The sequence below is a fragment of the Carassius gibelio genome, chromosome A16, assembly GCF_023724105.1.
Source record: "Carassius gibelio isolate Cgi1373 ecotype wild population from Czech Republic chromosome A16, carGib1.2-hapl.c, whole genome shotgun sequence".
NCBI classification, from domain to species: domain Eukaryota; kingdom Metazoa; phylum Chordata; class Actinopteri; order Cypriniformes; family Cyprinidae; genus Carassius; species Carassius gibelio.
The window spans coordinates 29,334,565-29,358,753 of NC_068386.1; the positions used below are offsets into that span (position 1 = coordinate 29,334,565).

Sequence of the window (24,189 nt, forward strand, 5' to 3'; positions counted from 1 at the left end):
TATAAAAGACGGTCATCTCACAACACCGGTGCACGTTCTTCTCCAAAGGGTTTTCTCTCCCAGCCTAGAGGGTGATTACTGACAACATGACACAGCACGACACTGCAGACTTCAAGTGTGCACACAGCAAAGAAAAGGACTCGCCCACTGCACTCCACACACTCACAGTGAATTAGGGTCAAAACCACATAGGACCGGGGATTAGTTCCTGGACGTTGGGGGCACCGATGCAGCAGACGGCCAGAGGAAACGTCACAGCCACGACAAGGCACCAGACTCCTTTTTCGCTGGTTCCGGCTCACCCACCAATCCTATTACGGTGGGGCCACTCACACTGGTCACAACTCACAAGAGGTATATGGATATTCCACACTTGCAAAATAACTGTTGACTCTATGAATATTTCAGTGTACTCACACTTTCATTAACACTGGATCTTTCCACTTCTCTTCCAGATAACCGACGTCCGACACAACTGGCAGCACGATCTCCTTCCTGAAATCCTAGCAGATCTTCAATGAGTGTTAACTTCACATCACACAATGCATCTGAACACAATGCTCCAATAAAGATATTCGTATACTCAGCCCTGTGTGTTTATCTCTCTTTGCCCAAGCTCCACAGTACACCACACACTCTCTCTCTCTCTCTCCAACTCTCTCCTCCGCTCCGTTGCACCCACAATAACTACTGGGAATCACCAACCACTTCCTGTGTTTCTGATGCCCTATTTATGTGTCTCCTCTTCACCGAATTGCCCAATCAGTGATCGCCACGCTCAACAAGACACCCGTTCCCAATAACACGCCGATTTGGGTTTGCCGGCGTTCCCGGTAGTGGCGGTGTTTGCGATATATGGTCCGGGCGGAACTAATCTTCCTCATTTTTGGCTCCGCCCCGTCACAGTCACTCCGCCACAGATTTATCCGGTACAGCTAATTTTTCTGAGCTGCAGGCCACTGTATACGTTCACTTAAAACATAACCGTGTTTACGAGAATACTTGCAGAGACAATTATTTTGAGATAATTTTGTGTGCATGTGTTCATTCAGAAGTTACGATACGTGAAAGATGAATTAATTCTGTGTACACACATTGTCTGCAATGCTGCTCTCAACGTGTGCTTTGAACAAGTGAGCGCAAGCTCCGAACGCATGCTAATTGTTAAGACGTTTGAATTGGCAAGATTTAGAAACAAGTGCAAATGATCAACTACGATCCGTTTCACCCATTGAAGCAAGTGAACAATGCGAAAAAGTTAGGAATTTTACATCACTGTTCACGATAGCCCGTCGGGCAGAGCAAGGATATATGCTGCCCGACTGTAAAAACAAAAGTCCCCAGGATGCCGGGCTAGAAATTTTGCATGCCCTGCTCCTCATATCTATCAAAACAAAATAACAAAATTATTTAACAAAATAAATGATTATTTTAAAAGATTGGCTCAAAAGAATCATCTGTTCATGAATCGGATCATGAATTTGTATTACCGAGTCAAAGATGATCTATTATTGAACAGTCTTTATTCTCGAATGAATAAAGACTTCAAGTTCATCTGTAAATCACATAAAGCTATCGTTTGAGTTTATAAACTTCTATTTCATGCATGGTTCATGTGGATCTGTTAACTGAATGCAAAGTGTGAGTTCTAGGAGAATGTTGAGAATGTTTCTAAATGAACAGCTGTTCAGCATTTTTTTTTTTCAACGGAGGATCAATTGCCCTATTGTTTAAAATCCCCAAACTGTTTACTTGTTTTGGTATGTGGGACATTTTAAAGGGTCATGAAACCCCCCTCTTTCAGCTCAAATCTAGCTCACAATCCTTTTGAAAAATGCAACTTAAATGGGCGTGGTGGCTGTGACAAGAGGGGAGGGGAGTGGGTGTGGTACAGCAGGGGAGAGGAGAGGGGAGGGGGGAAAATCTCATCGCCAGTAGCCCATGCATATCGACTGTCACTAAAAATCAGTGGCAAAACTTGAGGAAATACTAATTTTTTAAAAAAAACTGGAAAATTTCAAATCTAATGAAATACACTGACACTTTATTTTTGTCTTTTCAAGAGTTACTGAATGCCCTGCTACATATATCCTACAGTAATCGTAATTCTATTTAAAACATATTAATTTACATGAGTAATTACAGTCATTATAAAATATAAAGTTGTTTATATACACACTATAAATGCATTTATTAAAAAAATAATAATAATAAAATAACGCTTAAAAAAAACATTGCTTACATAGCATCTACGCGCCCGGTGAACCCCAAATAAAGATGGACAGTGACATAGAAATTTGCAGTGGCAGCAGTACGCAGGGCTCTGTGGAGGTGGAGGACTTCTCTCCTCCTGATTCCCCAGGGCTAAATGGAGACATAGTAGATGGCGGTTCAGGTCCTCTGCCCTATCTATTTGAGCCAGTAGCCCCTGCCGTGACTGTGGACGAAAACATGGATGAACCGGAGGCTGCGGGGATGGGAGAAGTGTCAGAATGGTAGCTAGCTGCTAGCTAACTAATCAGAGAAGACTAAAAACTCTTCTGCAGGCACTAGACCTGAAAATAGCGTTTTCATTCATAAACGTATAATATGCAACAGGTGTACTTGTGGTCACTGTACCAGGCTGTCTCCAAGAGAAAACTTGTGCTGTAGAGAGGTGGCACAGGTAAACGCAACTTGACACTCAATTCACTGTATTGCAATTCAGTATGTAATCAGTCAAAATGTTTCCATTACATACACACACACACACACACGCACACACACACACACACACACACACACACACACACACACACACACACACACACACACACACATATATATATATATATATATATATATAATACACCTTTTATTATTACTTTTAATTCCTAACATGTAGGTGATGCACAGATGTGAGCAGGTTGGTGGGGCAGCATGCATAACTGCTCATCCAGGTTTTGAACCTGTCGCCCTAAACACATTTGTTTTGCAAGCTGTTTATGTTACATATCGCCAGCTCTATGGTGACATGGAGAACACAGTCCTCAGTAGGTTAGTAACATTCTTACTTGGTGTTAACTAAACTTATAATTTCAGATTAACATACATTTACAGTACAGGTAGCATTTTAGTATTTTATGTAATGATCCATAACAAGTTAAACTATAGTTTCAATCTCAGTTGCTACAGACACCTGGCCTATAGGATTTTTGTCCGGTGGTGCTAGGGGTACCTTGGCCGACACATTAGGGTGGTGATTCCCTCGTGTGCTGTTACCAGCATCAAAGAGCAGTTCCCTGACAACACTGGAACCTATTCAGGTTTTCAACCCCCTCCCCTTGACTAAAATAAAGAACTTATCATTTCAATTTTTCCATGTAATTTGTTTATTTACTTTAGATCACAGACAGACAGAAGGTGGTCTAAATCGTGACGTTTGTTGTGCAACAGCTTCACTCTTTTCAGGTCTTTGAAACTGTGTGCAGAGGTGGTCAGGAATTTGCAGTCCTTTTAGAGGTTCCTGAAACAGTTGTGGCTGCTCCAACACACTTTCAAAAAGCAGATCCTGCAATCTGTCAACATATTCTGCAGAACATTAAAAAAATAATTAGTACATTACAGATAGTTCAAAGATTTTCATTTTGTCTTCTCAATGATTAAAATCCAGACAGTTTTCTTCTAGAAAGACAAAAACATTCAGGTGGAGAAAAAAAACTTTTTCTTTACCTTGACATGTTTCGACTGCAACCTGCAGCCTTCCTCAGAAGCGTCATCTGACAGCTGTGACGTGTCGTTTATCAGCTGTTATTTTCTGGGTGTGGCCAACCCAGCGGACATGACAGTTCCGCCGGGCTGGCCACGCCCTGCCCCCCCGTCGCTCGTTGGTCTCTGGAGGATGGTGTTCTATGTGTGTGAGAGCATGTAGGCTCCCTCATCCCGGTTCCTGATTTCAATTGCCTCCTTTATCCATCTTCTGTATCTGTTTGGTTCTGATCTGATAATGTGTCCGTTGTCCTAGTCCATAATGTGGTTGTTTCGTTTGCAATGATCTGATATAGCTGATTTTAGTTGTTCCTGTTGCGCTTTTTCCTTTTGAGTTCTAGTTAGTCGTCCTGTTGTTTCTTTTTCACATTCTTTCTGATATTCTTTCTTTCTTGTGTTGAATGACCTGCCTGTTTCTCCTACGTATGTTTTATTGCATGATTTGCATGGTATCTCGTATATGACATTACATTTTTTGTCTTGCTCTATTTTGTCCTTGGGGTGTACCAGTAACTGCCTTAACTTTGTGTATGGTTTTACTACTGTGTTTATGTTGTATTTTCTCATTGCCCGCTGTAATGGTTCTGTTATGCCTCTGATATATGGTAGGGTTACTATGTCCTTGTTTCCGGTTTGTGGTTTCGATTTGGGTTTTGTTTTTGATTTGGTTTGCTTGTTTGCGAATTGTTCTTTTCCTTTGTTTATGGCCCATATCGGATATTTGCAGCATGCAAGTGCATGTCTGATATGTTTTTCCTCTTTCTTTCTGTCTTTTTCCTCCGTGATGAAACTAGTCCGTTCATAAAGTGTTCTCACTACTGATAATTTATGCGCCGTGGGATGTTCAGATGTCCAAAGTAGATATTGGTCAGTGTGTGTTGGTTTCCTGTAGACTCTTATTTTGATGCTGTCATCATCTCTGTGGTGGATCTTTAAATCTAAAAAAGCTATGGTTCTGTTGCAGAATTTTATGTTTCCGGTGGGGTCAATACTGTTCAGGTGGTCAGTGAGTTCCTGTGTATGTCCGTTTTTTATTTTTTCCAGTATGTCGCCTACATAACGTGTCCAGAGGGTTGGTCTGCAGTGCGATGGTGCTGTGGCTATGGCAGTAGTTTCCAAGTCCTCCATGAAAAAACTACTCATTATGGCTGATAGTGGGTCCCCCATGGCGAATCCCTCTTTTTGTCTGAATATTGTCCCTCTATATTGGAAATATGTGGATTTTGTGACGAAGCTCAGTAGTTCAGTTATATCATCGACTGTGAGGTTTGTGCGTCTTTTAAGTGTCCTGTCTTTCTGGAGTCGTTCTTGTACGATGTGAAGTGTTACATCCACGGCGGTCTTTGTGAAAAGTTATATGACATCGTGTGAAATTAAAATTTCATCTGATTCTATTTTCATGTTGTTGAGTTCTTTCACTAGTTGTTTTGAGTTTTGACAGTGATGCTCTGTTAGGCCGAGGAGGGGTTTTATAATTTCCACTAATGCTTTTGATAAGTTGTAAGTGACCGAGCCGATACTGTCTACTATTGGGCGTAATGGGATGCCATTTTTGTGTATTTTTGGTGTTCCATATATTCGTGGCATAATGTTTGCTGTGTGAATTAGATTGTCATATGCTTCCTTTGTTATTTTTCTGTTTTCTTGTAATGGTTTGAGAAGTGCTTTTAATGCTTTTTTTTTCTTTTCTTCAGTAGGGTCCTTTTTTAGTATTTCATATGTATTGTTGTCTTTTAGCAGTGCTTACATCTGTTTTTCATATTTGTCCGTGTCCATGACAACTGTTGTACGTCCTTTGTTCGCTGGTATGATGGTGATAGTTTTATCCTTTTTGAGTGTGGTTATTGCTTTTCTTTCCTCTTTTGTGATGTTGCTTGTTGGTAATTTTGCGGTTTTTAAAATGGTGTTGCGTAGCTCAGATTTTTGTCCCTGGTCTTGGATTTTTTGACATGCCAATTCTGTTGCTAGTATGTACTCCTCGTGTGGTATATTTTTTCGCGTAATGGCAAAGTTTAAACCTCGTGTTAAAATTCTTTTTTCGGTTTCCGTGAGTGTGCGTTGTGACAAATTCCGTACCCACGTTTCATTTGTTTCCATGCATGTTTTATTGTTTGCATTCTTTCTCTTTCTCTTTCTCTTTCAGCTTTTGAAGTTTATTTAACTGTTGGATTTTAGTTTTTTTGAACTCTTGTTCGTATGTGGTATCCAGGTGTTCGTCTATTTTAGTTTGCGTGTCATGATCTATATGGAAAAAACCTTTGAATTTGTCCTTCTCTACTTTTGTTTGTTCTGTGATTCTTTCGATCTTACAGTCGTTCTTATCCTCTGTTTCACGAGGTCTTTTCGGGCTCTTTTGATTATTTTTTCCGCATTTTTAGTGTGAATAGGGTCCTTAAATTGAGGCTTGCTGGTGTAATATCCTCATCTCGACATCGGAGGTTGAATCTTAGGTGGTTCTTATGGCGTGCCATTGTTTTTTCCAGCCTCTCTAAACGGTGGAGGGCTTTGACACAGTCTTTTCCATAACTTCCTCATAATAGTTCAAAGATTTTCATTTTGTCTTCTCAATGATTAAAATCCAGACAGTTTTCTTCTAGAAAGACAAAAACGTTCAGGTGGAGTAAAAAACAAGTCGCAAACAAGCAAACCAAATCAAAAACAAAACCCAAATCGAAACCAGAAACCGGAAACAAGGACATAGTAACCCTACCATATATCAGAGGCATAACAGAACCATTACAGCGGGCAATGAGAAAATACAACATAAACACAGTAGTAAAACCATACACAAAGTTAAGGCAGTTACTGGTACACCCCAAAGACAAAAAATGTAATGTCATATACGAGATACCATGCAAATCATGCAATAAAACATACGTAGGAGAAACAGGCAGGCCATTCAACACAAGAAAGAAAGAACATCAGAAAGAATGTGAACAAGAAACAACAAGACGACTAACTAGAACTCAAAAGGAAAAAGCGCAACAGGAACAACTAAAATCAGCTATATCAGATCATTGCAAACGAAACAACCACATTATGGACTGGGACAATGCACACATTATCAGATCAGAACCAAACAGATACAGAAGATGGATAAAGGAGGCAATTGAAATCAGGAAGCGGGCCAAGGATACCATCAACCGGGATGAGGGAGCCTACATGCTCTCACACACATGGAACACCATCCTCCAGAGACCATCGAGCGACAACACATACATAACATATAATTATGAATCCTTGTTTTTATACTCTCAGTTAGATATGGCTATTATTAGAACTACTAAATTATTAACCTTTTGCCATGTGCCATGCATCATATCTATGCAAAATGCTTGGTCCACTCTCTCTGAGGAACTTCATCACACCAGGATGTCTATCAGTGACAATCTTTCGCACAGTTACTCTTCTCTGCTCTAGCTCTCTCAGGCTTTTTTCTAAACCTTCCTTCTCCATACGCTGACTGTTGCCGACTTCATTGCTCTGGAAAATCATATCAACCTTCTTCAAAAAACTTTAAGCATGATTGTGTTCAAAGAAATATTTATGATCTGTTTTCCACTCATTCAATGCTAATAATCAAATCACTACAACCTTACCTGAATGAGCTGAATTTCCATGATCTTGTTTGCTCTGAGGTCCATCAGCGAGTATGTTCCATACTTTGCACTGTGTCCTAAACAATGTCATATTAGCATGTACATTTTTAGTGCTTGAAATAAACTCTGTAGTAGTAATTTATAACAGCACATTTCTATAGCTAACTGAAATGGCATATTATCAACATAACTGCACATACCAGGTAAGTCAGCACGCATGTCCCCACCCAGAACTACATTCCTTCCTTTGAGTGCTTCTGCAATCACAGTATTTTGATGCTGTTTCCACTGCCAATTGATTGTTGGGAATAGGAATGTCCTTTGGTGTTTCAGGTATGTAGTGTGGCAAATCCCCTGAATGTTGAATGCCTGCATAAACTGACCCAAAAGAAAAACAGTTAAATATACAAGTTCAAACTGTTAAAAATGATTATTATACAAATCCCACATATTTTGGAGAGAAAAAGAAAATCTTACCTTGGCGACTTGCAAGAAGGATGAGCCACTAGAGAGCACAGCAGCAGCAAGCTGCAGATTTCCAGCTGGTATGTTCTTGACATACGGTTGGCTGGCCCACTGTTTGTGATGTTCACAATGAACACAGGTCTGGTCCACATGTAGAACTGTACCCACTGTTCTGCTCTTTATTGCACAGTGTCTTGAGCAGGCAGGGTAATTCTTGAACAGGTCCATGCGGTTTTCCTCATAAACAATGCATTTCCTCATTATATGGGGTGGTGTTGCAATTACAGTGCTACAACAAACAGCAATATTAATAATCATTATTAATAATAATTAAATATGAATGTATGATGAATAGAAGTACATTAAAAAAACATGACCAGTCTATGAGTACCTCTCATTATAGATGTTGCTGTAAGTCATTCCTGGTTAGAAACTACAATCAGAATCCTCAGCCTCTCTTCTGGGCCTTTTCAAGGGGGTAGAGGTTGCAAGAGGACCTTTCTCTAGTGGTATGAATGGTGTGGAAGTGTTGCAACCAACATGCCTTTTCTGTTGCTTCACCTGAGTGCCTATGACATTAGATATTTCTAAATGAAATAAATGCATTGTGCCTAATACACTTAAATAAAAAAAAAACTATGAAACTATTAATGTTTTTTGATGTTTGATACTGTAAAGTGTGCAACATAATCTCGCACCTTCGTTCAGGTTTCCAGCGATGTTGCGTTGACATATGCTTCATATCGGGATGGGTTTGACATGCAGCATCTTTTTTGGCAGGCTGTTCGGTCTGACACGCCATCTCGCAACACAGTTTAGGCTGACAATACAAACATATTAATTTCCAAAGACATATTTCCCAAACATATTTAAATATATTACAAAATTAATTACACAAATTAAGCATACAATTGAGGTACTATCGAAATATAAAATATTTTAATAATGAGCGCTTATTTAACAAAAGGCAAGTAAAACGATCAGGTTTAAATTTTAGACACACACATACCTCTGAAAGGATAGAAAAGTCCTCGGGACTTGGCACCGCATCAATCACAAGACGCAACTTGCATTGTTAGTCAACGAGGCCAAAGTCCACCATTCTCCAATTCTCGAAGCTCTCTCTCGAAAAATGTTTGCTGCACACATATAATCTGGATGTGTCCGTGGTTGATGGCCAACCAACCGCCCTCAGCCAGAGTTTAGCCCTGGCAGCATCGCGGGGAAACATATGCAACCCATTTGAACTTTTGCACCACGAAAACAAACACTTGCGTCCCATGATCGCCTCACTCATCTACTGCGCGATATCACAGCTTGCTTGACATGTCTGTTGTTGGAAAGATCCACGTGGTGTCATGAATAATTAAGAGAGTGTCTTCTCATTGTCATTCTCATAAACAAAAATCCAAGCTGCACCTTTTTAAAATTTCATCTTTCATTCTGAAATGCAATATCAAAAAAGTAAACGTCCGTCTAATATTCAAAAATTTTGTTTATTTCTACTTATTTCTATTTCTACTTCATTCTTCTTTTCCTTGTTTCTTCATCTTGAAAATGTTAATGTAACATTAGAGTTTGAAAATCCCCTACTGATTTACATTGTTCATCTTTCAAAAACTGTTATCAGTTATGCCGGTACTTGCTTTCTGAATTATGTTTGTTCTGATTCCCTGTCAAGGGAACTTCGAACTGCGTCCTCTGAAGGGACACTATGGGGAACACCTCGTCGTGACCCGTGTCTGAAGCATACTTTGAAAAACGCCAATGTGTTGGCCGCCAATGTGTCGACCAGCCTCTGACGTCGCTACCGGCGTGACTATAAATACGCGCCCGTAGGACCCGTCACTTATCTTCTTTGTCTTCATTGACTGTTTTGTTTGAAGCGTGCATCTGAGAAACGACCAGAACGGTAAGAGCGATCTATTATCGTTATCATGGCATCCACTAGCAAGGCGTTTAAATAGTGTGTGCATCCATGTCAGCGTTATTTGACACCTGATGACACACACAGTCTTTGCGTCTCTTGTTTGGGCGAAGAGTACGCACGCGATGTCCTTAAAGGGGGCAATCTGCGCACACTGCGAGCGTTTTTCTGTGAAAAAGCTCCGCTCTCGTTTGTCATCTGGATCTCGTGGCTCAGGACCCACCGTTGCCGAGGCACGGAGGAGAATGAGCTCATGGGGATCACAGGTGGATCTCGCTGAGGAGTGTAGAGAGGGACTTTTCCTCTCACACTCTCCGGCGGCAAATGAGAGCGAACTTCGGGAGGAAGATGCATTGTCATTAACCCTTTCTGACACTGAAGTTAGTGCTCTGCTGGGTTCTACTCCCTCTTTGCCATCTAAGCCCTTCCAGGATACATCCCGCTTAAATGGTAAATCATACGCAGCAGCAGAGCCCGAACAACAAAGGGGTCCTGGCCCATCTCGATCTGAGGACATAACAGTCTCCTATCCTGGACCTGTTATGTTTTTGGTTGGTCCTATTCCATCTACGAGCTGCTCTATCAGAGTGCCACGAGAGCCCCTCCTTTGTGACAGGCAAGACTTGGTAATAAACCGTGCTTAGTTCTTAGCCGTATCCCTTTAAAGGAATCTTTCGTGATTCCAAGCCTTCAGCTCTACCCCGGGCCGAGGCCCTTCAGGTAAGTTGGGTATGTAGCTTAGGCCTTTGGCCATAAAGGATAATGTCATGGACAGCCGTCGAACCGTCCCAGGGGCAACTCCCGGTGAAATGGTAGAGTTGGTACTTAGTGTTTCCCATGATTCTGGCCTGCACTCCCCTCAGCATGGTGGCGTGGGTATACTGTTCCCCATAGTGTCCCTTCAGAGGACGCAGTTCGAAGTTCCCTTGACAGGGAACGTCTCAGGTTACGAATGTAACCATGGTTCCCTGAGAGGGAACGAGACACTGCGTCCTCTAGCTCCCTGCCATGCTTCGGACGCAAGCTTCACGAAGAAGATAAGTGACGGGTCCTATGGGCGCGTATTTATAGTCGCGCCGGTAGCGACGTCAGAGGCTGTCGCCGGCCAACACATTGGCATTTTTCAAAGTATGCTTCAGACACGGGTCACGACGAGGTGTTCCCCATAGTGTCCCTTCAGAGGACGCAGTGTCTCGTTCCCTCTCAGGAAACCATGGTTACATTCGTAACCTGAGAAGTTTTGCATTTAAGTATATATATATATATATATATATATATATATATATATATACACACACACACTAAATCATACTCTCAGGGGCACAGAAATAAGATTCCAATATATGGTGAAATAATGCTAAACATTTTAAAATGTAATTTACATTTTAAATAATTTTTGTTAAAACATATCTGCCGACATATGGACTGCCAACCAATCAGCAAACAGCAGCTGACTGTGACCCCAGCGGTCTATGATATAAACAGATTATTTTTGATTGCACATTTGCTAGCTAGCAATATGTCGCAGAGCTCCTTTCTTAATTTTTTTAGCAAAAAACCTTGGCTTGATTAAGAGCCGGACACAAGGCCTTAACGTTACACCTGATGAGGATGTTTCTCCCTCTCCAGGCCCAACATCAACAGTGTTGCCAGATTGGAAATGTCCAAGTATCGTACCAGAAGTTCAAAATTATCATATTTGGATGAAAATTATTACATTTAACAATTAACTACATTTTGACACGACCTGCAAATTACCACTAGGAATATGGTTGGATGGAAGCAGTGCGACAAAAATACTATCCCATAATTTTGCACAGTAATCTGACAATAAATGTGATTTTCATATGCACACCAAGAGTCTCTTTTCTGGCTACGCTACTGGTTTTGATGCCTTCAGTGTGAATCTACAATTTTCATAGTCATGAAAATAAAGAAAACTCTTTGAATTAGAAGGTGTGTTAAAGTTAACAAACTTTTGGTCTGTACTGTATATATATATATATCAAACTTTGCAATATATATATATATATATATATATATATATATATTAGGTTGTGGGTTTGAGTCTCGGACCGAACTCCCAACTACTCCCCGGGCACTGCAGCATAAATGGCTGCCCACTGCTCTGGGTGTGTGATCATGGTGTGTGTGTTCACTGCTGTGTGTGCACTTTGGATGGGTTAAATGCAGAGCATGCATTCTGAGTATGGGTCACCCATACATGGCTGTATGTCACGTCACTTTCATTTTTCACTTTCACTTTATTTAAAATGCATCCGATCATTCTGCACAAAAATCTAGAAACAATGTGAATGAACACCACATTAGCTTTAGCAGCAAACTTTGCAAAACAGAACATTTATGTCACTTTTGGCCATCACTGTATGTGGGCAATGGCAAAATGTGTCATTGACTGATTTGTATAATTACACTAACTTTGTTAGGTGTAGTGGAAATTACACCACAAACCAGCGATGAAACCTCCATTTAATGTTGTGTAATACCTATTTAAACACTACAATTGGTTGTAATTTATGTAATGATTTAAAATGGATTTTCATATTTAATATAACAATTCAGGATCTACAAAACAACATATACATAAAATGCAATAAAAAAAAAAAAAAAAAAAAATGCAGGCATAGTAAAAGGTATAGTCTTGAATTTGGGTAAAAAGTGACCTTCATATTAGAAAAATAAAGATCTGTTAATTTTAATAATAATGAACTCATGGGATAGAAAATGATCTTGAACAAATGCAAATCCTCCTACCCATTTAAAAATGTAACTTTAAAAACAAGCACTGGTATTTCCTGCTCTACCAAGTTAGGGTTAGGTTAAAATAAATTTTAGCACTGTGCATTTGTAAAGTCATACACACTCACCATGAAATTCCAGTAAGTCTTAATCTTGTCTGCCAGGCCCAGCAGAAAGAGGGCAGCAAGGTATACAGACGAACAGATGAACATGGTTACTGACACAAACATCACCCAACCCTAAAACAATCGCACTGACACATTCGTCGATGCTACTAATATCCACACCATCCCTCCAAACAACTGATAAAAAATAAATTTAAAAAAATCGATGTGTATACTGCCATATTCCAAGAAAGGCTATATCTTTATGAATTATAGAGGTTTAACCCAGTAAGCCTTGAAAAAGTTATAAACAAGATCACTTACAATTTCCAAACAAATCAGGCCCCCTGAATATGTCCTCAATATTACTATTCCAAGGGCTAGAGAAATAGTTGGTGCTGGAAAGGAGGTAGTGGCCGGGTTCGGTGTTTCTGCCATCCTCATTCAACTTGACGAAAACAGTTTGAACAAAGCACTACATAGAAAAATCCTGCTGGAGTCATGTACCAGGAACAGGTCTGACAGGCATGTGGCCACTCCCATCTTGTTAGGTAATTTTTCACTCCCACGGTTGAGCAAAATTACTGTAGGGCATTCAGTTTAATTTACTATGAATCTTTCAAGCATTATTACTTAAAGTATTTATTTTATTTTATTCTGTTTGGCCATGCACAAAAATAAGTTCACAACTTTTGTTAATAATTTACAAATGAATAGGTTCAGCATACCCAAGCATTTTTTTTAAATGACGATTAACGTTAGTCAGCCGAGCCGACAGCGAGTAGCCTAAAACATATTTAATCAATTAAGCCTCTCAAATCAACGCTAATACTTTACTGGCTACAGTAAAATTCATAAATATAAAACACTTCAAGCTTATCACACAGACCGTTAGTTTAATACATTTTTACATATTAAACCACAGTGAGTAAAATGAAAAATTTTGAAATACCGAGGCAGCGAGGAAGTACCGAGGAAGCGCTCTCTTCTTTGCTGCGTGGCCCGCAGCAACAGGTGCAGACACATAAATGCTTGCCGCTACATGAATCATCATTTTATAATTATTAGTTGGCCAACTAGGCTATGATTAATACATTAATTTAGAGGCCTATAATAGCTACTACTACAATAAGTTGATATAAGTGAAGTATAATCGTGGGTCGCGCTGACGGAAATACGTGCGTGAGACTGTCATGTCAGTATGTCAGTGTAATAACGGGTAATATAACGGGTTGAATTATCAGATTATGAAAGTTATAAGGTTATGAAATGTCTTTCTATGTGAGTTTTTCTATCGTCGACGTCAACTTCTCTTTTTTTTTTAATTTTTTTTTTATTAATGCCTAACAATATAAATAGAAGAATAACCCAAAAAAGGCCCGAGGCCCAGCCCACATGTGAGCTATAACGTGAAAATTGGCCCGAAGCCCGGCCCTAGGGTCATAAATAAATCGGGGCCCGTTGGGCTCAGGCTGACATTTTATAAATAATTTATACATTTTTATCTGTGAACATTTTTTCTTTCTGCAGGGGAAACATCCTCTCTTAATCTCCCTCCTTGCCGTTTAAGCCCCTTCAGAAAATCATCTCGCTTAAATGGCAAGGCATACGCAGTAGCAGGTCAGGCTGTGGCTTTATTACACACAATGCTGGTGCTTCAAGCATATCAGACTGATCTGCTAAGAGACCTGGATAGAGGCATGGGGCCTTTTTCTGATCAGGTAGCTGAGCTTCGCCACACCACCGATCTCTCTCCGTGCTACCAAGCAGGCCGCCTCCACCATGAGCAGACTATGGCGGCCATGGTGGCAGCAGAGAGACATCTGTGGATGAACATGGCAGACATTGGGAGGAAAGAAAAAGCTTTCTTCTCAATGCTCAGGTTTCGACTTCTGAGCTTTTCGGTATTTCCGTTGAGACAGCGATTTGAGAAGTTCAGGGAGACGAAGTCGCACTCTGGTGCTTTCAGATCCTTTATTCCACAAAGGTCCAGGTCTCAGCCCAAACAACATAGTGGTCCTGGCCTGTCTCGATCTGAGGATCAAAGACGGGCACAGAAGGCTAGTGTCACAACTCGCGCTCCTCCACCACCTGCGGGCAGGGGTTAGAGGAATCGTGGGTCACGAGGAGGTAAGCAGAACCTAAGGGGTATGATCTAGACGAGGCAAAGTTCTCGTCCGAATCAGAGTGATACCGAGGTATCTACTCGTTCCCCTTGGGGATTTTTAACCCTCTGGAGTCTAAGAGGTTATCAGTAAAAACGCGTATATGCGTTAATCGACTTCAGAGGGTTAACTTCTGCTTTTATCCTCCCCTTCCTAATTCCCCTGTAACCATCAGCTCTACACCTGATTGTGGTTAGGTGGAAACCTCTCGCATAACAGTCTCCTATGCTGGACCTATAATGTTTTTATGGTTCTATGTTCATAGCAACCACCTGACTGATGGTCCAGACTAAAAGGAGGCACCCCTTGAGCGGGGCTCCAGCACAGGAGGATGGGTGAGTAAATGTAACCCTCTTTCTATATACTATACTTGGCACCAGCCATCCGGCTTCATGTTCCGGTATTAGGCGGCTGAGATCACAGGTTTCTGAGGGAGCCTCCTTGATCATCAGGCCTGGCACAGCACTGCAGGGAATTTCATGGATATCCGGCCAGGTCACCCCGAGGAGTCCCCTGGCCGCTTAGGGGTGCTGTCGCATCAAGCAGGAAGTGGAGGTGGCAGTTACAGAAGTCTTCTTGTATATGCTGCCTCAGGTGATGCTCCCCTTGCCCGAGGTTTGTAAAATTGAGCTTGACTCTCCCGTGAGATTCAGCACCTCTGCGATGCTTAGGAACCTTTAAGTAGACACGATAAGCTTTGTGTACTTTCTCAAAACCACATGGTAGTCAGTGTGCACATGAACACTTTGCGCACTTTCTAAAAATCCACAAGTAGTACGTTTGCACGCAAACTTTCTAAAATCCGGTACGATAAGGGTTACACGTTCCGCTTCGTACCCTTTCTTGAGATGATTAGACCTTGGTTCCTTGGGCTCCATTCAGCCAGTGTGTATTTGTTTATACACCTCAAGCATGGCTTTCCTCAACATGAGGGGCTATTTGGGTGATTCTCGTGGTAACTTAGCAGCGCACCCCTTTTTCCAAAAAAGGGTCGCCTATAAGCACGCTACTCTTAGCTCGGAGTTCTCCTCTAATATGAGACTGAGTTCTCTGATTTTTCAGGTACAGGTTCAGATACAGGTGCATCTCAATAAATTAGAATGTCCTGGAAAAGTTCATTTATTTCAGTAATTCAACTCAAATTGTGAAACTTGTAAAATAAATTCAGTGCACACAGACTGAAGTAGTTTAAGTCTTTGGTTCTTTTAATTGTGATGATTTTGGCTCACATTTAACAAAAAACCCACCAATTGACTATCTCAACAAATTTGAACATGGTGACATGCCAATTAGCTAATCAACTCAAAACACCTGCAAATGTTTCCTGAGCCTTCAAAATGGTCTCTCAGTTTGGTTCACTAGGGTACACAATCATGAGGAAGACTGCTGATCAGTTATCCAGAAGACGATCACTGACACCCCTCACAAGGAGGGTAAGCCACTAACATTAATTGCCAAAGAAGCTGGCTGTTCATAGAGTGCTGTATCCAAACATGTTAACAGAAAGTTGCAAGGAAATACTGTGGAAGAAAAAGATGCACAGCCAACCAAGAGAACTGCAGCCTTACACTCTAAAAGTGTGTTTTTTTTTTAACCCAAATGCTGGGTTGAGATCGCATGATAGGACGTTTGGGATGTTTTAAACCCATCTTGGGTTGAAAATTGGTCTTGATCATAACCCAGCGGCACTTGTATTTAAACTTTAGTTTCCTAAAGAAAACAGCATTATGTAATAAAGACTAGTATAATTATTTTGAGACTGTTAAAGTGGTAATTGTTAAAAGTAATGTTTTGCATGTAAAATAAAATAGTCTTCATTGTGCCCATGCCAGGAGTTAACTACACAGAAGCCTGATTTTGTGAGGAGGCAATTTTTCTCAGCTTCTTCAGATGAGAAGGAAAGATGGTTTTAAGGCAAGTAAACTTAATTCCATCATGTTAAAGTTTTTTTTTATTTTTTTTTATTTAAGACTAAAAGAATGATGTTTTTGTAGATGTTGAAAGCCAGATACATAAGATAACGTCATTCTTTTGAGACTGATGTCAGTTATTTGTAGAAAATGAATGTTTCTGTTGTGTCCTCCGTTTACTTCACATTTTGATGCAACAACAGTGTGATTATGTGCTCATTTCATGAAAACCATCGATGTCTGTTTTTCATCTCAGAACTCAAACCAACTTTGGAGTTGTCTGATTTAGAGAGTCCTCATTCTTGGTCTTCCTTTCTTAAAGGAATAGTTCACACACACACACGCACACGCACACACACAGAAACGTGTCATTCCAAACCTAAAAGACTTAAACTACTTCATTCTGTGTGCATTGAATTTATTTAATACACAAGTTTCACAATTTGAGTTGAAATACTGAAATAAGTGAACTTTTCCACACATTCAAATTTATTGAGATGCACCTGTATGTACTGCACTCAGAATATAATTATTATCAGTTGCAGTAGCTTGTTGTAATCTGATTATTATTATTATAATAATTATTATTTTCTGTTAGTACAATTGTTAGAAAAAAAGTGGATTACAGTAAAATTTAAAGCATATGGAATAAACATTCACATTCCACTTGTTATATTTTATTTACTTTACTTTAAATTACTTAAAATAGTGCTGGATAATTCATAAAATGATGGAAAATTATAAAATCAAAAATATTACACAAACTAAATATATATATATATATATATATATATATATATATATATATATATATATATATATATATATATATATATATATATATATATATTTTCTTTTTTTTTACTAAAAATCTAAATACAGTAGATACATTAACTTATACATCAGTTGAGCCTTTAAAAAAATTTTTTACAAATAAAAACTATTCCTCTGTGTCCATTAAACCATTACAAGACTGAAGTTGCTGAAGTATTTTTGATTTTTACAAACTCACATATGTAGTACTGTGTGGTTCCACAATCTACCTGGCTCCAGGCTCCAGTACTATCAAGCTGCACACAGTCACCTTTATCCATGCGTGGGCTCTGCAGAGACCCAACTGTGCTATTCAAGAAGGAGTTACCATCAACATACATGTACCCCACCTCTGTCACCCCTACCTTTAGCCCTATGAACACATGAGTAAGATCAGCTTCTCTGATATAGTCGGCTAGCAAGGTCTTCGTCTCTGTAGTTCTGGGCATAGCAAGAGACCCCCCACGTAACTTGCAGTTTAGAAGTGAGTCTCGATACCTCCGTGCCTCTGTCACCAGGAGGTAAAACATTTTCTCTGTTTCCTTGATACCTAGAACCACTTTAATAAAATTGACAAAACATATTAATGCTTAATGTATTGCAAACATTTGCAGCAGGGATTCAGATAAAAAAATCGGCAGCTGGCAGCAGGAAGTGGCTGCCATTGACAGCCGGAAGGTAGGCGGGACCTGCCAATCGGTGGCAGCCAATCAGTATCGACCAAAGTGGGCGCAACCAATCAGATATAACTGCACCCAAATGCTTGAGTAATGGTTGCGACTGATCAAACGGTAAGTTCGGAAATTGGTGATCGTAGTTATTAATATTTTTTGCGTTGTAAGTTTGTTTTAATTGTTATCTTGGTGAACGACAGTGTAACTTTGCCTACTTTGGTTTAATTGTTCAATGAAATCTAATTAGTTGTAGCAACGTTGTCTGTGTACCATGCTACATTGTGTACCTTGTTAGGGGCATACCATTTAAATTACGTTAAACGTACCATTAAATATTAACGTTTGTTAGCGTGTTAACAGTCTATTGAATAATATAAATTAATGCTGTTTGACTGGAATGATAGAAGATAAATGTGCAACACTAAATTTGCTTGTTTAGTCTTTCAGGAGATTGTCTGATATCCATTAACTTGAGAGTTTCAACTGTTCTGTGTACCAGTTGAAGTTGTAAGCATGTGAATGCAAAACACTTTTTTTTTTTTTTTTGTAATACCCAATAGTTGCCAGATGCTGTCCTGTTGGTAATTCTTCTTTACGTGATCTTGGAGGAGGGTGATGCTACATTATTAAGTCTGTCTTTGGTTTGTTCCAAATTCAGAAGTCTGTTGTACTGTATAGACTCCTTTCAAAAGAGGGCACAATTCAGCTGGCTTGACGGTGAATTTTCTTTTACATATTTGATATTCGGTTTAAAATGATGCCTTAACATTAAATCTCTCAGTTGCCATGTCTGAATGTTTATCTTTGTAATAATGCTGTTTTTATGCTCCCCATCTCAATATACAGGTGTAACAAAATGGAGAACAGGTCTAAGCCATTCCAGGAATTCAGCAAAATGTACACCAAGCAGACACTGCGATGAAGTTTACAACAACTGCTTACCAGGTGTGCAAATTATGCATGAAAATGTAATCACTGCTCTGTACATGATGACAAGATGCAATGGGAATAATCATTAATATAGCTGTGCATGCATGTCTACTGTTAATAAAGCAATTTAGGTATTAAAGTCACCATTTTCTTATGAATAATAAAATGCAGCAGCTAGAGTTCTTACTAGAATGAGGAAGTATGACCGGATTAGCCCAGTTCTGTAAACCCTGTACTGGCTCCCTATCAAACATCGTATAGATATTAAGATCTTCAAAATATAAATCTGTTTCTTTCTTATTCTGAGGTCACTGCAGTCATCCGGATCCAGTACGTATCCAGATCAGATGGTGGATCAGCACCTAGAGAGGACCTCTACAGCCCTGAAAGACAGCAGAGACCAGGACAATTAGATCCCCAGATACAGATCCCCTGTTAAGACCTTGTTTTTTCTCCATTCTGTCACCGATGGAGTTTTGGTTCCTTGTCGCCTCTGGCTTGCTGCGTTGTGGTCACTTCATTTACAGCGATATCATTGACATGATTGCAAATGATTCCACAGATACTATTTAAACTGAACCGAGCTGAAGGATGACCACTTAATTCAATGATAAACTGCCTTTTAACTAAAATCTGAGTGTTTACTAATGTCCTTCTGCATTATTGACTGACACACTATTATCCTATTTAATACTGTAAAGTTGCTTTGCTTTGATCTGTATTATTAAAAGCACTATATAAATAAAGGAGGCTTGACTTGACCATGTTGGAAGAGGAAAATGAGGAGAGATGCTCATACATCCTGGGTTTTACAGTGATTGGTGCAAGATGCTGGAGAAGTAACTCCGTATACCTCATCAGTTCTGAACTAAGAGTCTTGAAAATGCCTCCAGATTGTTGTTAGTGATTCTGATTGATATTGTTATATACAATACTGACCTTTATACTTATTTAAAAAAGTATTAAAAATAATCATAAATGTATATAATTATTTATTTGTCTTGTTGCCGCCGGCAGCCTCCTCCAATTTCCGGGTTTTAGCGACAGCTTGCCATCCAGTTTTATTGGCAGCCACTTCCTGCTGACAGCTGCCGATTTTTCGCTGAACCCCCTCTCAACATTTGTCTGTGTCTTCTCAACATTTGTGATCCTGGACCACAAAACCAGTCTTAAGTCGCTGGGGTATATTTTTAGAAATAGCCAAAAAAATATTGTATGGGTCAAAATTGTAGATTTTTTTCTTTGAATGATTAACCCACTTAAAAGTGCATAAAAGCCCTTACAGCCCAGTTCTAGAAACAATTATTAATGATGCCTCTTAGAGTTATGAGAAAAACAATAACACCTTTCAATCTTACTATAAAATTATATTATTTGCGTCATAATCGTGAAATCATGGAACTGGCATGTTTGTCATATAAATATTAAATCAATATCAGAGTCAAACAAGCAAATGTGAGGATTTAAAAATGCAAGTCTTACCATTCTTAAGAAACTTAACAGCATTTTTCAGTTTGCTTATATTGATGTTCATCTGTCCGACAACCTTTCTGTACCTCCCACAGTCACAGGTAGTGCCTGTCACAGGTATTATGCAATCTTTAGGCTATGTTAGATCACCAATAATAATTAAAAAAAATAAGATCTTATGCTTACTGAAAACACTTTGACATTTACCAGGTTTTCCTTTTAATCCTGGGAGACCATTAATTCCATCTTGCCCCTTGTCACCTGTTTACAGTAACATTTTAATATAAACAATATAACCCAGATATTTTTATATAATCTAGTAATAACACTGAATAACCAGTAGATGGCAGCAGTGCAAATACTTCAATGTTTGTTTAGAACTAACTGTGATTCCCCCTCCCCTCCCTAGTATATGTAAATAAAGCACAAATAAACAAAGAGCATTCAGTCATTTCTTAGAGTCTATTTACCTCTCATTCCATTAGGGCCCATCTTTCCGATTCTTCCCATCTCTCCTTTTTCTGCATATCTGCCAGTCAGGCCTGTGGAAGATGAAGTTAACTGGTCTCCTGACTTCATGAAAATTGTCTCACAATGTTTTTTTTTTTTTTTTTTTTTTTTTTTTTTTTTAAGAAAATAAGCACACTATCAAAGCAAAATAAATCTTATTACATGCATATTGTTTTAGCCTCAAACATTAATTTTGTGTAGGCAGTCTTAGATTTAAAACTGAACACATTTTTCCAGCTTGCGAAAAGGTTTGAAGAGTTATTTTTGAGACTGCTTGTGGCAGCCTCAGACTAAATTTCCTAAGCAAATATCCATCTAGAAAAGGGTATTAGTCATTCCTGAGTTTCACAAAACAGTAACAGGATACAACTACTTTCATTTCTGTACTGTCATTCAATATAATTTCTGTGATTACTCATTCTGACATTGACATTCCCATACATATTTTTTTCTGTATGCATCTTTGTTTTTTGTTTTGTTATGTTTTTGTGTGTGTGTGTGTGTGTGTGTGTGTGTGTTTTCTACAGAAGAATGTGTTTCTGTTGCTGTTGCCACCTGCAGTATATTTGGAAAAGGTGAACCAAACCATTTAAATGTCTCAGAATGACATCCTTCAATACCTCATTTTTAATCTTTGGAACTTTTTTCTCTGTATATAATTGTGAATTATTAATTATTATTTTTTTTTGCTTTGAGGGTGTGAGGTTGATTAAAAACTGAAATAATTATTTTCTGTACCCCCTGTTTTTAAGCCATGTCTTCTATGGTTTTGACAGATCTAGCTGTCTGTTATAGTTATTGTTGACAGCCAACTTAATGGCTAAAACCTAATGTGGTTACTCTTTACAGGGAATATTTTTTTTTTTTAAGTTTTCCTGGCATTTCTGCTCTTTTTGGCATCATTTATTTGTTTTTAGTAAAGTATGTGTATGTGTGTAAGAAAGGGCATGTCTTCCTGTGATCCTAGTTTCAGGCCCTCTTGTACTAATTCAGTAAACAGCTTGCCTGGAAGAGGGTTGTCTGCTGCACTACAGGTTACACTTCCATCTTTAAACACATGGAAACACTAGCCCTTGGCCAGAGTTAACACATCTGCCTGCTTCTGATGTGACTTCCCTCAAGGGAAGATGTGGTCTGGCAGAAACAGACTTTCTACCAGCTATACTTTAATGCCTAGTGAGGGCAAATATATAGCAAACAACTAATTTCAGGTCAAAATAGAATGTATGCTATTCTGCAACTCTGGAAAAGCCTTCTTGAAAATGGTTGGGCCTCAGACATACTGTCAGTTTAAATCTGGAATAAAGACACATCTCTTTAGCCAAGATTACATATACTGTAACATCTCATAACCAAGAAATGCATTTATGTCTGTGCTCATAATCGTCTTGGTCTAAAATAATATGAACAGTGGCTATGCTAATCCTTCTAAATTACTTTCCTATTGGGATGTCCATGACCTCACTAGATCCAGTTTGGATGCAGCTTTACTGCAGGTGATGCCACAAGACTGACATAATACTTTCCTTAAACTGCAATTGGATTGAAAAATGTGACATTTTCCATTAACAAAGAAAGAGCCACTACACTAGAAAATTAATTAAACTGCACTTTAAAATCAATATTTTATGATATATTTGAGCTGTTTGCTCTCACTGGATACTTTTGGTTAAGAAAAGTAAACAGCCATACTCTAACCAACTTCCCTTTAATCTATCACTGATTTGTTAAAAAACAAACCAACAACGTCTCAGAGACCTCGCTGGCCAGGTGGGCCGGTTTTCCCCATTCTTCCCTCTTCACCTTCTGCTCCCACCTCACCTGGATAGCCTGTTATTTGAAGAGGCAAAGTTAGAGATTGGGACCTCTCAAACAGAAAATTTACAGACAGAACTGTTTGGGATGGGTCTTACCCAAACAAGCTTCTCCATTACATCACAGTTGTTTAAATATAGACAGTTATTCAATATCTAGGAGGGTGAGTTTATTGGCATTGCTGAAACTATGAACCGTGGGGAAATACAAAATATATCATGAAAAATAAATATATAATATACATATATATATATATATAACCCTAAATTTCTTTCTACACACACACACTCATTCCCAGAAATCTGTTATTCATGGTATTTACAGCATTATAGTTCTAAATGATATCCCTTGCTGAGAATGTTATCCTATATATAATAGAACATCATTTTAACAAACGCACATTGTTGGGTTTACAAGCAGGGTTCCTGTAATATATGAATAATGCAAGAAGCTACTCTAGCACATTAAATTGATATTTTCATCTACAGTATATTCTCAGCCTTATAACAACCAACACAAAGCCAACAATAGAAAAAGTGGTAACCTGCAATTTTTACCTTTATAAAGCTATTTATACCCGATCTTATTTTTAAATTAAATTTTGTTTGCGTAACATAATACATTTAGATACATTCAGTAATGTCATGTAATAATAGTAATTAATAATAATAATAATAATAATAATAATAATGATAATAATAAAATAGTGTTCAATCTGTAAGGTGATAAAACGCCATTTTCTTCTCCATAAAAACATATATATATATATATATATATATATATATATATATATATATATATATATATATATATATATATATATATATATATAACCAACTAAAACAAATACCTTTAGATCCAGGGAGAATGCTATTGGAGCAGACTTCAGTTGTAGTACAATAAAGGTATACATTACAAATAAATAGAAATAAAAAAAGATTTCTGCTGAAATTACGTCCATCCATGACATGCACTGAAAACAAACTTCACTCTGTTCTCAAGAGAAGAGTGAAAAGGGAGCTTTACTTATGTTTACCAGACCTTATCATATCAGTGTTTAGTTTTCAAACAACACTGTCCAGAACCTAGATTATCTCCTCGCACTTCAAGTGAGGAATTTGGTTGTGTTAAGAACTGTTGCCGTCCTAAAGATAATTTCTGTTAGAATGTACAAATATACATAAAAAGTATTTGAATTCAAATATATAGATTTAAAAAAGGATTATCACCTTGCAAAATGTTAAAATAATAGTCTAAATAGTTTGTTGTCTGTTATTCATCTAGTGTGTACAAACTGCAA

General features: G+C 38.6%; 2 protein-coding genes and 1 pseudogene across 6 annotated transcripts; all 3 read right to left on the bottom strand.

Moving 5' to 3' along the window:
• Positions 1-13,750, bottom strand: part of LOC128030601 (protein MAL2-like) — a 32,369-nt pseudogene extending 18,619 nt beyond the window's left edge.
• On the bottom strand, positions 3,354-9,588 carry LOC128030123 (uncharacterized). 3 transcript variants are annotated; one of them, XR_008187818.1, is made up of 8 exons: positions 8,821-9,575; positions 8,510-8,631; positions 8,203-8,380; positions 7,824-8,100; positions 7,547-7,724; positions 7,347-7,423; positions 3,712-6,340; positions 3,354-3,570 (listed from the first exon to the last, which is right to left on the bottom strand). XR_008187818.1 is itself a non-coding variant. In XM_052617623.1 (6 exons), exons 2-6 carry the CDS (start codon positions 8,229-8,231, stop codon positions 7,039-7,041), a joined length of 753 nt encoding a protein of 250 aa, XP_052473583.1. In that variant the 5' UTR covers positions 8,232-8,380; positions 8,510-9,588; the 3' UTR covers positions 6,873-7,038. The 3 variants fall into 3 exon arrangements, 1 of the variants encoding a protein (XP_052473583.1); XR_008187819.1 differs by having other exon boundaries at positions 8,510-9,583; XM_052617623.1 differs by lacking the exons at positions 3,354-3,570; positions 3,712-6,340 and adding an exon at positions 6,873-7,230 and having other exon boundaries at positions 8,510-9,588.
• A 3,776-nt stretch (positions 13,751-17,526) lies between the features above and the next one.
• On the bottom strand, positions 17,527-23,903 carry colec10 (collectin sub-family member 10 (C-type lectin)). Of its 3 annotated transcripts, none has more exons than XM_052617627.1 (6): positions 23,740-23,903; positions 22,833-22,904; positions 21,035-21,106; positions 20,772-20,825; positions 20,577-20,672; positions 17,527-18,049 (listed from the first exon to the last, which is right to left on the bottom strand). In XM_052617627.1, exons 1-6 carry the CDS (start codon positions 23,852-23,854, stop codon positions 17,643-17,645), a joined length of 816 nt encoding a protein of 271 aa, XP_052473587.1. In that variant the 5' UTR covers positions 23,855-23,903; the 3' UTR covers positions 17,527-17,642. The 3 variants fall into 3 exon arrangements, with proteins under 3 accessions (XP_052473587.1, XP_052473586.1, XP_052473588.1); XM_052617626.1 differs by having other exon boundaries at positions 20,751-20,825; XM_052617628.1 differs by lacking the exon at positions 17,527-18,049 and adding an exon at positions 18,056-19,477.
• Between the last annotated feature and the right edge of the window lie 286 nt (positions 23,904-24,189).

Bases quoted from the DNA above. Each gene is read 5' to 3' on its own strand.
- colec10 (XM_052617626.1), bottom strand. From the start codon at position 23,854: ATGGATGGACGTAATTTCAGCAGAAATCTTTTTTTATTTCTATTTATT. The intron at 21,107-22,832 runs GTCTCTGAGACG...CATCTTCCACAG, and splicing joins CGGCCCACCTGGCCAGCGAG to GCCTGACTGGCAGATATGCA. The intron at 20,673-20,750 runs GTAAGCATAAGA...TACCTGTGACAG, and splicing joins TAAATGTCAAAGTGTTTTCA to GCACTACCTGTGACTGTGGG.
- LOC128030123 (XM_052617623.1), bottom strand. From the start codon at position 8,231: ATGACTTACAGCAACATCTATAATGAGAG. The intron at 8,101-8,202 runs GTACTCATAGAC...TGTTTGTTGTAG, and splicing joins AGCAACATCTATAATGAGAG to CACTGTAATTGCAACACCAC. The intron at 7,725-7,823 runs GTAAGATTTTCT...CTTTTGGGTCAG, and splicing joins CCTTCTTGCAAGTCGCCAAG to TTTATGCAGGCATTCAACAT.